The sequence below is a fragment of the Equus quagga genome, unplaced genomic scaffold, assembly GCF_021613505.1.
Source record: "Equus quagga isolate Etosha38 unplaced genomic scaffold, UCLA_HA_Equagga_1.0 73442_RagTag, whole genome shotgun sequence".
NCBI classification, from domain to species: Eukaryota; Metazoa; Chordata; class Mammalia; order Perissodactyla; family Equidae; genus Equus; species Equus quagga.
In genome coordinates, this window is record NW_025802777.1 from 6,535,799 (window position 1) to 6,552,749 (window position 16,951).

General features: G+C 46.1%; 1 protein-coding gene across 2 annotated transcripts in view; it reads left to right on the forward strand.

Moving 5' to 3' along the window:
• LOC124234277 (biotin--protein ligase-like) overlaps positions 1-16,951 on the forward strand; it is a 184,386-nt gene that overhangs the window by 626 nt on the left and 166,809 nt on the right. The window contains exons 2-4 of one of the 2 annotated variants that reach the window (XM_046651538.1): positions 3,187-3,328; positions 12,145-12,307; positions 13,460-14,403. In XM_046651538.1, coding sequence (XP_046507494.1) covers positions 3,187-3,328; positions 12,145-12,307; positions 13,460-14,403 — 1,249 coding nt within the window. Of the gene's footprint in view, positions 1-3,186; positions 3,329-12,144; positions 12,308-13,459; positions 14,404-16,951 lie in introns of those variants that run through there. The other variant, XM_046651539.1, reaches the window with a different exon arrangement.

A 16,951-nucleotide genomic window follows, 5' to 3' on the forward strand; every position in this document is an offset into this window, starting at 1 on the left:
GGTGCTGTGCGGGCCGCGGGCGCGCGGTGCCCACGGGAGCCGGAGGAGGGGACCGGAGAGCGGCCGCCTCTCCATGTCGTGCCGGGGCGAGTGTGTAGCCGCGTGGTATCGCGAACACGCGTGGACCTGTGTGCCTGGGCGATGGCGATTCGCACCTGCACGCCGGAGGAGCGCCCGCCCAGAGTCTCTCTCCTGACATCGTTGCCTCCACTGTGGGCTGGAGTTTGGTTGAATTCAGAGAAACTTAAATCCTCGGCTTTCTGTCACGTGTCTCCGGAGGGACAAAAACTGCCTTGTCCCCCTCTCCTCAGTTGGGACATTTACCACCCAGGGCACCCCACTGATTGTCTTTGCATCTTTTTTATTTCGGTTTGCGCACAGTCTTTGTTTTTTGGGCCAGTGCGAGGCCTGGTGTCTCAAGTTTAGCAGGCTCTGTCACCCATTGTGTGACTTGGGCCGTTCGTTTATCCTCTGCAAAACCACTGCTCTCTTTCTGTAGAGGGAACGACAGTTCTTTCCATTCAGGTATTGGAAATGGACCTGACTTCTCAGAGCAGTTTTGCGCGAATTTCCATTGCCATCACTCATATTGTTTTCATTGACATTTTAAGATTGACACCTGAGCTAACAACTGTTGCCAAACTTTTTTTCCTTTTTTTCTCCCCAAATCCCCCCAGTACATAGTTGTATAGTTGTATATTTTACCTGTGGGTCCTTCAGGTTGTGGCATGCGGTATACCACCTCAGCGTGGCCTGACCAGCGGAGCCATGTCCGCGCCCAGGAATCGAACCTGTGAAACCCTGGGCCGCTGAAGCATAGCGCGTGAACTTAAGCAGTCGGCTCGGAGGTGGCCCTTGTTTTCATTAAGATTTTAAAGTGTTTGGCTTTCCATTGGTTTCCTGCCCTTTCCACTTCCTTCTGGAAAGTTGGCTCGCTTTTAGCATTAAAGTGAGATTTTTCTATGTGTGTAAAACTGTAACGCTGGTGTGGGAATTAAAATCTTGTCTCCCGTTTGAATATGTTGTTGAGGTTCTGCTCAGGCCTGGGATTATACTGTGCTGCTAGCAAATCAGAAATACCCTTCCTTGTTAGTATGCAATCACACACAGAAAGGGAGTAACTGTTTTCTCAGTTCTAAGAGAGTGTATCTCTAGCACTACCCAGAAGCTGGGGGAAGCTGTTCATTCATTACCTACGATGGAGCCTGGGGGCAGGCGGCCTTAATTCTCTCCAGGAACGCTCATTGAGAAAGATAAGAAAATGAGGAAAAATGGAGTGGTGGATTTTTCCTTTGCAGTGGTTTCCAAACTGGATTCATTTCCTTAAAAACGTAGCCTCTCAGGTTTAGATTAGAATAGAAATTTTGTATGTTCAAAAATATCCAGATGTAACTATCTTTAATTTTCTTGGAAGACAGTCTTACTTTTGAAGGCCCCCATGACTTGAGGCGTCTACTGTTGACTGTAGCTGATGCTTCGCTCCAGCCCGGTGCCCGCGGCCAGACCCGCTGTGGGCTCTTAGGGGTTCTGTAAGGTGCTGTGCACCAACTCTTTGCGCAGTTCACTGTACCTCACCCGAGGTCTTTGCCCACACGTCACTGTCTCCCAGAGATTCTCCCGTGTTCTCCAGACTAGAGGGGACCACGTGCTCTGTGTCCTCATAGCCTTTAGATTACAGTTCGTGTTTCCAGTTTTTTCCTTTTTCTCCGTAGGAACTGGGTCTGTTGAGCTTAGCAGCTTGACCTGGAACAGTCACTCAGCATTTCAGTGAGTGAAGGAGTGTTTGCTGGTTGTTGGATTTAAGCTCTAATGTTGAAGGCCTACAGTTGGAAAGCCTGACAGTTTATTTGTGATTAGCTGCTGCTGTGTTAGAATTTAAAACATCATGGGGCTGCTGATTTGGGTTGGTTGGTACCTGGTTGTCAGTCTGCGTGGACTGAAGTAACGTTATTGACCTGAATCGCAGGCCTTTGTTGTCTGTATTTTATGTAACTAAAACTGGATGCGGAAGTACTGAACGTGTATGTTTATATAATTGAAGGTCCCACAATAATTGATAAGTATAACTAAAGATGGTTTATACAAACAGGAAATTTTAAACTTTTTGTTTAATATATGCTTTCTATGTTTAAGTGGACAGTCTGTTTTTTGTTTTTAACTACTGTATTGATAATTATGTTTACCCGTGGAGAGGAGTTGTTTCTTCCCCCAATTTTCATTCATTCCTTATTTCAACAGATGTTTATTAAGCATCTACCATGTGCCAGGTTACTAGGCCCGCTGAAAAGACCTTTTGATCTTCCCAGCAAGGGTGGGTTTGAACCGATCAGCAACACTGTGCAGCCTGACCCAAATGCCTTTTTTTTGGTGGTGATGATAAGGTTTGGCCCCTGCAACCTTAGATTTCAGCTATTTCTGCTCTGAATGTGGCTTGGTCTTAGTAGGTTAAAGCCTTTTAAAATAACCACCATTTCGGGCTGGCCCCATGGCCGAGTGGTTAAGTTTGCGTGCTCCGCTTCAGTGGCCCAGGGTTTCCCTCGTTCGGATCCTGGGCGCGGACATGGCACCGCTCATCAGGCCATGCTGAGGCGGTATCCCACATGCTACAACTAGAAGGACCCACAGCTAAAATATACACTTATGCACCGGGGGGCTTTGGGGAGAAAAAGGAAAAATAAAATCTTAAAAAAAATAAAATAACCATCATTTTAGAGCGATTTCAGGAAGGAGAGCAGAGATAAAGGGACATATCCAATCTACTAACCAATCTCTATGCTATAATGGCCAGAGGAAATGGAAGAACAGCTCCTCAGGCTTCTGTCCACCAGCATGGCCTTCTGAGCCCCTCATCTTTAAATGTGCTTCCGAGTTGTAATTTGGAAAGCTCTTCCATGCTCCAAGCAGTAAGGAATGGGGAGGAGAAGCTCCGTTTCACAATTAATTGCTTGATAACAAATATCTAGAGATGTTAAAACTGTCGTGAGTCATAGAGGGGATGTTGCGGCTGTTTGAATAGTCCCAGCTCAGTGAGAAACGTTGGGTTAACATGGTGTCTGGGAGCGCGTCCCGTCACCTGATTTAGATCGCACCTGGAATCACAGACGAGGGGCGTCGGGATGTTGCTGTGAGTGACAGCTGTGGTTTGAAGTGGTACTGAATCCTTTTATTTTGTTTCTTTCCCTCTGTCCAGTCCATTGATGACTTGAACAAATGGGCCCTGTTTCTCGTTTCTCCGTTTATCCTTGAAGCAGAACACGTAGCTTTTGTGACAGAGAGCATTTGGGTGCAAGGTGAGAATTTGCAGAGACCGTCCTCCTCTTCAGAAACCGTGAGTAACGTGTTTTTCACTTGTGTACCCTAAGGAAACTGGGTGTGTTAATCAAAACTAAATTTGTTTTTTGTGAGCGCTCTTTCCGGGCCTTTGTGACTCCATTTCTTTTTGGATATTTTGGGGTAAAAAAATATATTAGTAAAATTCCTTTCACCTGTTTCTTTTTACGTGTTTGAATATGGCTACTAGAAAATTTAAAACTACCCGTGGCTTGTGTTTATGGCTCACATTGTGCTCCCATCGCTTCAGCTGCAGCGGAGGCTGAGAAACATGGTCCATAGCTGGACAGCCGTAGGTTCAGTGAAAACCTGAGGTTCTTTTACTGTAAGGGAGAAAGACAGACTAGATGTGGGGAGATAATGAACATCTCTGCCACAGTTAGCATCTCATTTAATTTGTGTTCTAAGGAAAATTTAATCAAGATCTTGCTTAATGGCAGTTACTTATTCTTAATTTCCTGGGGTGGAAAGATGCCGCCCTACCAAGGAAGATGGCTAGTATCCAGTTAACTCATTTTATTTATGATCAGAGAGTTTGGTGGGTCTTGTAACCAGGAGCTGGAGATGTCCCGAGCCGGTGTTTTGACCTCTCTGGCTATGACACCAAACTCCATTTTATAAGTTGGTCTTTAAAACTTAAAAAGGCATTGATCTCATAGCTCGCTGTCTTCTCTCTAAGTCTGCAGGTCCCGTTCAGGTTGATTGCTCAATGGGGTTTGCATTTTGTGGGGGCTCTTCTGAATCTATGTATGTATTTTTCACCTAACTCTAAAGTCATTTGAGTTTAACAGGATCCTAAGTTATTCAATGGAAAATGCATACATAAGGAAGACTTTTGAACTTGACGAGATCTTATATTCTTTCACATTTTTAGGACTGTGGAACTCGTACAGATATTTTTATTTATTTATTTATTTATACCTAGTTGTATATATCTTAGTTGTGAGTCCTTCTAGTTGTGGTATGTGGGACACCACCTTAGCATGGCCTGATGAGCAGTGCTAGGTCCGTGCCCGGGATTCGAACTGGTGAAACCCTGGGCTGCCGAAGCTGAGTGTGCAAACTTTAGCCACTCGGCCATGGGGCCAGCCCCTCGCACAGATATTTAAAATTATATCTTTTTGTATTTTGGGTATCTCAGATGGCTTTCATTTTTGATCATCCTACAGTCCCCAACAACAAGTAATCTTAGGAATCTTAGAAATTCAGTTTAAAAAAATGTAGCATTCACGTATTCATATTTTCGCTTAGTCATTCATTCGTTAACACATACTTATTGAATATCTGCTGTGTTCCAGTTATTTTGCTAGGTGCCATAATAAATGGCAGATTCAGCTCCATTTTCAGTATCTTCTGTAGTGATATTAGCAATCCTGTTTAGTAAGAATTGATGACCCAAAGAATGTACACAATTCTTTTGTTGTAGAAAGCTCACTTATATTCCTTGTACTCTATCAAGGCATTTCATTTATCCAGGGTGTACTGAGCGCCTGTTACCTGCCAGATCATGTGCTAGGGCTGGAGGTGTGTATCATATGGAGATGAAAGAGGCGTTTAGAGGTGACAGTGCCTGTCGTCTTAAGGAGCTTCTCTCCCACTGTGGTGTGGGAGAGAAGACAGCTAAGTAAATGAACAGTTGAAGTTCACCGTGATAAGTGACATGGGAAGGTACGGATAGGGAGTGGTAGTGAGCTCATCTAGAGGGGGAGAGGTTAGGAAGGACTTTCCAGGGGGAGGTAGTAATCTGAGTTTTAAAGGAGAGACAGGAATTAGATGAAGGAGGAAGGGGCTTCCCCTGCAGAAGGCAGGTGCAGAAGCACACAGAGAGTTTGCACGTGGTTAGTACAATTAGAGTCTGCGTTAACGTGAGTTGGGGGAATGGCCCGACAGAAGGCCAGAGGGGAAAGATGGGGCTGGAGTATCGGGTGGGAAATGACCTTCATGCAGTGGTAGCTTGTAAGAACGGGAGCAGGCAGGCTGTCCCAGCGGCCACAGAAAAGAGCGCCTCACAGACCAAGCGAAGATGCTCAAATCACGCGGTTTATTAAATCAATTCAAAACAGGCGGCAAGAAGTAAGCGCAGAGCTCTGCGCCAGGTGAACAGTTAGGATGGGGTCCCCACGGGATACACGGACCACTCACCTGGAAGATTAGCCCTGAGCTAACATCCACTGCCAATTCTCCTCTTTTTGCTGAGGAAGACTGGCCCTGAGCTAACATCCATGCCCATCTTCCTCTACTTTTTATATGTGGGACACTTGCCACAGCATGGCTTGCCAAGTGATGCCAGGTTCGCACCTGGGATCTGAACCTGTAAACCCCGGGCCACCAAAGCGGAACGTACGTACTTAACTGCTGCACCACCAGGCTGGCCCCGAAGCTATGCTTTTTATCTATGTTTCTAGGCAGAATATACATGGGGCCCTAACCGGTGGCTGACTTAGGGATGACGTAACTGTCAATCTGGAGGTGGCACAATTTGTGTCTGACTAATATTTAAGGTTTAATGGTCTATCTGTGACTTTCTGCCTAGGAGTAATACTCTCTTTTGTTCTGTCCTTTTTTTGTTCAGCACATGTGTGTTCCATTTATTTCATCTATCTTTAGCGTATCTTACAAATTACTGACAATATATCTGATGAGTTTCATCCATGCTGTTTTTATTTCCTATGTAGCAGAATTGAATACTCTTTAATAGTATGACAAATACACATAATACACAGATTGAAGAAGGTTTATATGCACTGATTAGGAATTTTGGTTTTATCCTGTGGACAGTAGGCCAAAACTTTTTTTTTTTGGTGAGGAAGATTGGCCATGAGCTAACATCTGTTGCCAATCTTCCTCTTTTTGCTTAAGGAAGATTGTCCCTGAGCTACCATCTGTACCAGTCTTCCTCTATTCTGTATGTGGGACACTGCCACAGCATGGCTTGATGAGCGGTGCATAGGTCCACACCCTGGGATCTGAACCTGCGAACCCTGGGACGCCGAAGCAGAGCGCATGAACTTAACCACTACGCCAGCGGGCCGGCCCACCTTTTTCTTTTTAAAGCTGAATGATCAGATTTGTGCTTTTGAAAGATCACAATCAGGCAGATTGGAGAATGGATTGGAGAGAAACAAGCCTGGAACAGCTTGTATTCCATGTGGGGAAAGAGTGGCCTTGAAGAGTATTGGTGGCAGGAAGGGTGAGCTGGAGACAGATGTGTGAGCTGTTTGGGAGATGCCGAGGGGGTTCAGGTGGATGGTGGATCGTTGGTGGAGACGAGCATACAGCAGGAGGGGCTGGTGGAGGGGCTGGCGGGGGGGCCTCGGTGAGGAATGCAGTTTCGCTCTTCGTTTTAGTCGGCTCTGCTGAAATGACAGGCAACCTGAGCGTCTCAGTGGCTTCTAACAGCAGATCTATGTTTCTTGTTCCTGTTACACGTAGACTCGTTAGGCTTGCTGCTGTTCTTTCAAGCTGTGACTCTGCTCTGGGCTCTGCTCTGTGCGTCCTTCCCCCCCAGGGACCCAGGCTGAAGGGGCCTGTCCATCTTGGGATGTGCCATTCTCACGCAGAGGGGAGGTGTAAGAGAGCCGGCAGAACCTCAGTGCAGTAGATTGATTTGTTTGTCCAGTAGGATGTGGCAGAAGTGACATCATTCTGGGACTTGTAAGAACTGAGACTTATAGATCCCAAGGAATCTTGCAGCTTCTGCCTGAGCTCTTGGAGCCCAGCTCCCATGTGGGGAAGCTCAAGTTGCCCCTGGCAAGGTGCACGTGAAGAAGAACCGAGGCGCTCGGTGGACAGTCCTAGCTGAGTTCTCAGCCAACAGGCAGCTCCAGCTTGCCAGCTGGGTGAGGGAAGCATCTTGGAAGTGGATCTTGAGCCAGCCTAGCTGATTCCATGTGGAGCAGAGTTGAGCTGTCCCTGCCCAAATTGAGATTTGCGAGCAAAATAAGTGATTGGTTGTTTAAGCCACGACATTTGGGGGTGGCTTTTGCACCGCGATGGATAACCAGAGCACTTGAGATGTCTGTTGAAACTTCACCTTTCTGGGGGCCAGCCCAGTGGCGCAGCGGTTAAGTTTGCATGTTCCGCTTCGGTGGCCCAGGATCCACCGGTTCAGATCCCTGGTGCAGACCTATGGACTGCTCACCAAGCCATGCGGTGACAGGCGCCCCACATATAAAGTAGAGGAAGTTGGGCATGGATATTAGCTCAGGGCCAGTCTTTCTCAGCAAAAACAGGAGGATTGGCGGCAGATGTTAGCTCAGGGCTAATCTTCCTCAAAAACAGCAACAAAGGCAACAACAACAAAAACTTCAGCTTATCTTCTCAGTGTGCTGGGGATGTAAAGGGGCAGTGACAATTGTGGATGCTACTACAGGACACTTTTGACAGTGGGCCTCAGGTGCTTATGGGGCATCAAAAGAACACAAATAATATAAAAGGGTTTATGACAAGAAGGGTATTTTTTTTTTTATTGAGTTAGTGATAGGTTATAATCTTGTGAAATTTCAGTTGTACATAAATGTTTATCATTCGTGTTGCAGGTGTACCACTTCACCCTTTGTGCCCACCACCCACCCCACCTTTCCCCTGGTATCCACTAAACTGTTCTTAGTCCATAATTTTAAATTCCTCATATGAGTGGAGTCATACACAGATTATCCTTCTCGCTGGCTTATTTCACTTAACATAATTCCCTCAAGGTCCATCCATGTTATTGCTAATGGAATGATTTTGTTCTGTTTTGCAGCTGAGTAGTATCCCATTGTATATATGTACCACATCTTCTTTATCCATTCGTCTGTTGCTGGGCACTAAGGTTGCTTCCACGTCTTGGCTATTGTAAATAATGCTGCAATGAACATTGGGGTGCATAGGACTTTTGGGATTGCTGACTTCAAGCTCTTTGGATAAATACCCAGTAGTGGGATGGCTGGATCGTGTGGTAGTTCTAGTTTTAATTTTTTGAGGACTCTCCATTACTGTTTTCCATAGTGGCTGCACCAGTTTACATTCCCACCAGCAGTGTATGAGGGTTCAAGAAGGGTATTTTTTATTATTTTCGGATTAGCTCTCAGTTATTCAGAAAATTAAAATACCTAGACCATCCTTTTCCTTGAACGTCTGGTCAGTCACGGTTTTAAATTTCACCTGTGTCAGTTTATCGTTTCGGCTCTTGCTTGCTGTAGAATGTGATGTCCTTTACACTGTCACTCTATTTTCCAATATCCTCTCTTAAAAGTGCCAGAAGGCATATTATCTTTTTAAGTAATCGAGGTTGGAAATGAGTTTTGTGGTGTTCCTCTATCCTCTCTCTTTCCAAACCCGAAAGACCATGAGCACAAGTGAACATCAAAAATAAGCTCCACCCTTTACTCTCGTGGGTTCACGTTGTTCGCATCTCTGTGCGTCTGGCCCTCTATCCAGTTCATTGCTAGAAGTTTAGAAAACCTAACGCGTAATTAAATTGATTTGGAAGAGGAGAACGAGGGCCAGAAAAATTAGCAACATCAGTCATCTGACTTGGTAACTGATTGTAACTTGTTTTAGTCTGGGTTCTCCAGAGAGACAGAACCAATAAGGTGTGTGCGTGTGTGTGTTTATACGTATTCATAGATATGTATATATATGCACTCATGCGTCGCTTAATGATGGGGATACGTTCTGAGAAATGCATCATTAAGCAATTTCATCATTGTGCGAACATCGTAGAGTGTACCCACACAAACCTAGATGGGCTAGCCTACCCCACACCTAGGCTATATGGTACTAATCTTATGGGACCACCATCATACATGTCGTCTGTTCTTGACCGAAACATGAGTCACATCACTGCACAGAGAGAGAGAGAAAGAGAAATTTATTTTAAGGAATTGGCTCACACTACTGTGGAGGCGGGCAAGTCCAAAATCTGCAGGGCAGGCCAGGAGGCTGGACACCCAGGGAAGAATAGATGTTGCAGCTTGAGTCTGAAGGCAGTCTGGAGGCAGAATTCCCTTTTCCTCAGGGCGGGGGGGACCTCAGAGTTTTTCTCACAAGGCCTTCAGCTGATTAGATGAGGCTCACCCACATTATGGAGGATAATTTGCTTTGCCCCAAGTTGACTGATTTAAATGTTAATCACATCTAAAAAATATCTTCATAGTCACATCTGGACTGAGGTTTGGCCAAATATCTGGGTACCACGGCGTAGCTGAATTGACATACAAGATGAAGCATCGCTTGACTGGTGGTTGAGATTTCTGTTCCCCATTTGCTGCAGAGCTCCAGGGCACCACATGCTGCGGGAGGCATTGGCAAGGGCAGTCCACAGAAGAGCCACCCCCGCTGGTTTAACCTGTGCCTTTCGGTTGAGTGGAACAGATCCATCACTGCCTGCTGTAATCAGTGCCATCTCAAGTGGAGAGCTGTGGTTGAGGAAGGGATTTCTGTGTGCTGCTTTTCGGAGGAAATCCCTTTGTTTAGGGCTGACCAGGGCTTCCTGAGCTTTGATCTTTGGGAGTATGCTTTTTGCTTGACTTCCCCTTTCTTTCTTGACCCCTTTGTTTCTATCTGGAAGTGCCAATTGGAAGTGCCCTGTTTGCTTTTAGCCCACAGATGGATGGCAAACAGCCCCGGATGAGTATCGGTGACCGTGCGGCTCTGCTTTGATCGGAGCACATGGCGCTGCTCGGAGGCATTTGCACGGTCTGTGGCTCGGGGACCACGTTCCTAGAAAGAGGAAAGGCGTGTAGGTGGGCAAACAGCAGGCGGAGTGGAGAAACTTGATCAGGGACGTGCGTATATTGTTCTCTGGCTGCTTCCTGCCCTTCGCCCTGCCTTGTTCACCTCCCGTTCTCTCTCCGTCAGACGGACGTGAGAATTTAATTATTGGCTCCTTTTACACTAAGTGCTCATGGGAGGCGTCCCTCCAGCAGGGTGCCACATCAGCGTTGGAGCAGCCTAATTCTTGGCTGGGTCTCCACTGGCCGAGCTCGTCTCCTCATTCTTTGATGACCAGTGATAATGCTGAGAACAAAGATGCTTTTAGCTTCATGCAGGAGGTTGCGCTGGTCCTCATGTTTCCCACCCACCCTCCTCTGGCAAGTAAGCTCTTGCCAAGATGGTCCTCCTGAGCTGACATCCTTCCTCATTCCCAGAGCTAGAAATCAACAAAGTATCTGTCTGAATTGTAAGCTTCAGCTCTCATCCTAGATCAAAGATACCATCTTTGAAATACGGAGTCCTACTGAAACTCTGGTCAGGCCCGACCCTCCAGGTGAATCCTCCTCCTTCTGGCTGTGTGTCTGGGAGGAGGTGGGAGAAAGGGTGATACAGTGCAGGAAAAAGTGGTTAAGTTCGCACATTCTGCTTTGGCAGCCTGGGGTTCGTGGATTCGGATCTTGGGCGTGGGCCTACACACCACTCATCAAGCCATGCTGTGGTGGCGTCCCACATACAACATAGAGGAAGACTGGCACAGATGTTAGCTCAGTGACAATCATCTTCAAGCAAAAAGAGGAAGACTGGCAACAGATGTTAGCTTAGGGCCAATCTTCAAAAAAAAGGAAAAAGAATAAAAAGGGACCACTGTATTCACTATTGCTTTTAAACCCAGATTCACAGTAGCTAATAATAGCAGCTTTCATGAATTGAGCACTTTTTCTGTCCCAAGCATTCTTCTGGGGGCATTACATATACTCTTTAATCTCAGTAACACAACAAACCTATAAGATGACCGGTATTAATATTATCCTTATTCCTGTTTTATGAATAAAGGACCTGAGACTTGAGAGGTTCCCAGACTTGCCTAGGGCCACACAGCAATGATTAGAGGAGCTTGACCCAGACCCAGGTCCTGGGACTCCAGGCCCTTAACCCCAGGGGGCTGCCCTTCTCCTTGTCCCAGTTTCAGATTCTTCTTTTATGAGAACTGGAAGGCTTAAAGCCCTGAATTTGGTTTGCTCTCATTTTCCCTGTCCCCCTTGTGGTGGAAGTGGGAACTGCGAGCTTCCTGGGGAGTCTTGAGTTGTTCTCACATTTCAGGAATCAGTGGGGAAGTGTGTTTAAACTTGGTTCCCAGGCTGCAGTTCCAGAGGGTCTGGAGCGCCGGGTAGTGAGTGGCACCCAGGAGCCCGAAGTTTTTGTGTGCTCCTGGGGAGTTCTGTTGCAGCTGGTCTTGGACCCCACTTTGAGAAAAGGCGGTCTGCAGGTTACGTTATCAGTCACTGGATACTGTGGACTTATTTTCTCCTAGTTCCTCTTCCTGAACTAAAGGGCAAGTTCAGTTTTTCTTGTGTCTGGGGAATGGCCCCTTCCCCTTTTAGTTCCTTGAAAAGTGGTTGTGACTTTAATTACTTTTTTTTTTTTTGAGGAAGATTAGCCCTGAGCTAACTGCTGCCAATCCTCCTCTTTTTGCTGAGGAAGACTGGCCCTGAGCTAGCATCCATGCCCATCTTCTTCTACTTTATACGTGGGACGCCTACCACAGCATGGCTTGCCAAGTGGTGCCATGTCTGCACCCGGGATCTGGACCGGCGAACCCAGGGCCACCAAAGCAGAACTTGCACACTTGACCACTGCGCCACCTGGCTGCCCCTTTTAATTCCTTTTAAATGGGAGGGTTGTATGTAGTGCTTGTAAGCCCTGTTAGATAGAAGTAAGAGTGTTTGAGCCAGAACAGCCTTGCTGTTAATAAAATGCAGCGCCCGGTAATTCGTCACGTTTGACTAGAATGTGGTGGGGGGGAGCTGAAGGGAAAAGTGAAGGAGGTGGTTATTTTAGAGAAGAAAAATCTCACCCTCTCCTTTTCTTCCTCCTCCCTCACCCACTTCTTCTCAGCTTGTGAAGTGGTCAGACTGTTGTTTGCCGTTGGCCTGCAGACCTGGGGATCCGTATCAGTTAATTGCCGAAGCCAGTGTGGACGACTTCAGTAAGCTGGGGGTGGCGTTCCTGGAAGACAGGCTCCAGATGGCTAATGGACTGATCCCCCAAAAGATCGTGTGTAAGTAACTTTAGAAAATGTTTTCATCACAGCTGGATGACATAGGTTATTAGGTTAAGGATTGTTGAGTCCTCCTGTTTGGTATGACTGCAGAGCCTGCTTATTTTCGGTTCACTTCAGTCAACAGGTTGGCTATAACCATAACAGTATAAAATTCACACGTATGTCAGGTTTTTTGAGATGCTTATTCCAGAGTATATAATTAGTGCTTTTTAAATTCTTAAACAAGGATTTCTCATAATTGCATTGTCTGTGAGATGGCATGCACATTTAGAACCCATGTAGTATTTATTTCACACAATCTAATACAGTATAACTAGTTTCTACACTGTAGTTTGATTGAATGCAAATCATAGCGAGCATTACTACAAAGTTCTAAATCTAATGGTTTTTTACTTAAAATATACATACCACAATATTTTGGGACACATCTTTTTTCAGGAAACATGCAAGATATTCTTCCTTAATTAGGCTTAAAAGCAGACTTTCTATGTCCATGAAAGTGTTCATTTGTATCTCAAGCAAATGAGTGTCGCCAGCTCTGGAAATTTGTGTAAATCGCTTAATTTCCCCATCTGCATGTGCATGTGCCTAATACCATGTCAGATGTGTGGTAATAAGTGTTTTTGGAATCAGTGGTTATAGATTATATTCCAGCCCTGAGAGAAGGTACCGGGAAGCCCCTTCTCCCCGGTTGATCCTATGAAATGTCCCGAGAGCGAGTTTTTCCTGAGATGTGCTTGGATAGACTCTAGTTATGTGCTTTTTTTGTTTCTTAGTCTTAGTTTCATTAAATGTAGGAGATTGACACCCAAGAAATTAAATCTATAAGTAGGTAAGCAAAATCACCTCTCTGAATCTCGTCTTCTTCACAGTCACTAAGGGGACCTGGAGTTTTCTGATTCTTATGGGAAAGGTGGTGTGGAAACTTGGGGTTTCACTAGGGACCGTCTGGGGTCCCCTCCTAGCAGGCAGGAGCAATTGTGTGGGTCTGAAGGATGCTGAGATTGAGGTGGGGATGTGGTGGGAGCCGTGCAGGTGGGCCGCCCTGGACCATACGTCATGGAGCGCAGAGAGTGCACTGAGTTTGTGAACTGAGCTGCGTGACAACGCAGAAGAGCTGACTGACTGTCTTTTCCGTTCATGCCCCAGCTGTGCACTTGCAGGACTCTGCTCTGAAGGAACTTAAGGATCAGGCCTCAAACAAACAAGCTGAAATCCTGCAGCCGAGCCCTGAGGCTTCTGTTGAGAATAAGCCTGAGCTGGACGTCATGGAGCACGTTGGCCAAGAGGAGCCGAAGGTTCTCGGGCCAGAAGCCACGCAGCAGAAAGGAGGTGCCTCTGGGAGCGAGCCTGCCGGGGAGAGTGACAGAGGAGTGGGCTCTCTCGAGCTCTGTCACCTCCATCTGTCTAGTTGCCACGAGTGTTTGGAGCTTGAGAACAGCACCATTGAATCCGTCAAGTTTGCATCTGCAGAGAACATTCCGGATCTTCCCTACGATTACAGCGGCAGTTTGGAGAGTATTGCTGATGATGTCTGCCCTGAGAGAGAAGGGAGGAGAGTCAACATCACGGGAAAGGCCCCCAACATCCTCCTCTACGTGGGCTCTGACTCCCAGGAAGCCCTGGGCAGGTTCCAGCAGGTCCGGTCCGTTCTGGCCGACTGTGTGGACACCGACAGTTACACCCTCTACCACCTGCCGGAGGAAAGTGCTCTCAGAGACCCATGGTCAGACAACTGTCTGTTGCTGGTCATTGCCACCAGGGAGTCTCTTCCCGAGGACCTGTCCCGGAAATTCATGGCCTATCTTTCTCAGGGAGGGAAGGTGTTGGGCCTGTCTTCATCCTTCACATTTGCTGGCTTCCAGGTGACAAGCAAGGGCGCCCTGCAGGAGACAGTCCAGAACCTGCTTTTCTCCAAGGTCGACCAGAGCCAGGTGAAGCTCAGCGTCCTGAGCAGCGGCTGTGTTTACGAGCACCCTGGGGAGTGGCTCAGCCTGGGCAAGCTCCAGGGCCACCTGGAGAATGAGGACAAAGACAGGCTGATTGTGCAAGTGCCTTTTGGAACATGTGGAGGAGAAGCTATCCTTTGCCAGGTACAGAGGTTGGCATCCATGATGTGATCTTGGTGTGTGTGTTTGACCGCGAATACGCTCTAGAAGGCTGTGCATTGAAAGGGCTGAGAGTCTGTGTGGGGTGGGGTACTTTTGACCTTTGGCTGGGAATTTTTGCAGATGGTGAGTCGAAGGTTGAGATCACGGCCTTCCTGTCGCGTGAATATCCTGTTTCACCAGAATAGTTGTGATGGAGGAATGAAGCACAAGGTGTTATGGCTAATTCAGGATTGCTGGTTAGCCAAGGATTAGTCAGAAAATTCCTTTTTGTTTTGATCTATACTGGTAATAGTCTGTCTACAATACATTGGTCCGCTCTCTTTCTTCAAAGCACACTCTGGTCAATATCGTCAAGACTTTATTTATTGAGTGCGTCAGGGTGGTGATTCTAAATGTTAGGAACCACGATGTAGTTGATGTCCGAGATTTGCATGAATCCTCCCCAGCTTCTGGGGTATCAAGTGTTGCAAACACCTCCAGATCCTCAGTTCCTTTATGATCTGTCACTCGTAAAATCTAAGTGCCGAGAAAAATGTCAAATAAGGGAGTATTGAAGCAATTTAGATTTATGACATATTATTACATAGGTAAGAAAAAACTGGAAAGGGAGATGACAGGAAAATGCTGCTTCTCTTCCCATCCTTGGGGGGGGGCCTTTGGCTCATCTATTGATTTTTTCCCCCCACTTTTTTTTCCTTGTAGTTTTTTGTTTGTTTAAGCAAATGATAGCAGGATAGACTATTTCAGAATTTCTATCATTTATAGCAAATCTTTTAATGTCTGAGGGCAAAAGTTTATGTTATAGTTAGATGGACAAATCCTCCTTAGGGATTTGATGATGTAATGAGAAAACTAAGTAGATATAGGTATTTTGCCCAAAATAGTTCCCAGGATGAGTATACTAGATTGTGTTTTATTATAGGGATCTTTTTATTGAGTTGGGGAAGTCTTTGCTGTTTTTTGTTGTGTGCTTTCCTTTCCTATCCTATGGTAGGATTTTTCCACCCCTTCTAAAAGCTAAGTCTCTTGAGTTTTCTGACCAAATATTCTTCAAGGGGGTATCGATTTGTTTCTGTACTATTCTAAAGCCCACTCATTTGTTCTTAAGGTAATTCTCAGGCAAAGATGCATATAATGAAGAAATCTGGAGATCAGGACCGATGACCGCGTGCACCCCAAGCAGGTTTCATGTAGGCTGCAAACCACATGAATTCGTTTTTGGAGGCCTAATAAATACTCCTCTTATCTTTTTGTCTGCAAGTACGGTAACTATAGTAACTGTGCATTCTCCGAAAATCCACTTAAAAACCCGACTTCCTAGAGCCGTATTTCAGTTTCGAATGGTGAATTTTGCCACCCCTGTATACAGATTTGTTCTAGAAAATTGATTCGGCACGTTGCGATCCATTTCCGTGAGTTACACAGCAAATCTGCTTGTTGCACCATTTCAATTGACCCCATAACTGTCATAAAATTTGATACTGCATGCATTGCCCTAGAAAAAAGGCAATATGATGCAGCTTCAAAAATCAGATTCAGAGGATTAGAGTGTCATTTTTGATTTTAAATGACTTCCAGTCTCTGTGACGGGGTCAGTGTTTTCCCCTCAGGCCTGTGTCTCTACAATACCTCGCCGCCGGGATCAACCAATAAGTATTATCACAGGCTGGTTAGTTTCCTCTTTCCCTGTTCAATTTCATAGTCTTCCTCTTCGTAATAAATCGAGTCCTGATGTAACCCAGTAAGAGGAGATGAAGTCCTTCAATGGCAGACCACAGCTGCACGGTAGGTGGTGGTCTCAGGGCCAAGGGGCTGCCTATCGGTGCCTTGGCCATTCGTCAAAATAGAGAAAGAGGAAATTTTGGTATACTTGCTGTACTGCTCAGGTTTGCAGGGAAAATGTCAGGCTGTGGATTAATGCAGACTTTTGGTTATCAAATAGATCAGGAGTTTGGCATGAAGTTGTCCAGATAAAGTCTCTAAAATGGTTTTAAAGATATTTTGTTTTCTTATGTAGCTTAGCACATGGAAGAAGTCCTTCTGCTTCTGTAACAGAGTTTTTTTTTTCTTTTTGAGGAAGATTAGCCCTGAGCTAACATCTGCTGCCAGTCCTCCTCTTTTTGCTGAGGAAGAATGGCCCTGAGCTAACATCTGTGCCCATCTTCCTCTACTTTTTTTACATTTGGGACTCATGCCACAGCATGGCTTGATAATCAGTGCATAGGTCTGCGCCCAGGATCCGAACCAGCAAACCCTGGGCTGCTGAAGCAGAGTGCATGAACTTAACTGCTATGCCACCAGGCTGGCGCCTATAGCAGAGTTTCTTAACCACGCTACTGTGGACTTTTTGGGCCAGATTCCGTGGTGGGGTCGTCCTGTGCATTGCGTTGTAGGGTGTTAGCACTACCCACTAGATGCCAGTATCACCCCCCTTCCCCTGTTTGTGACTGGACACATTTTTAGTCCTGGCTTTTGGTCTAGTCAAAAAACCTTAATTTTAGAAGAAGCCAAGTTACAGAAATGGGCCCAT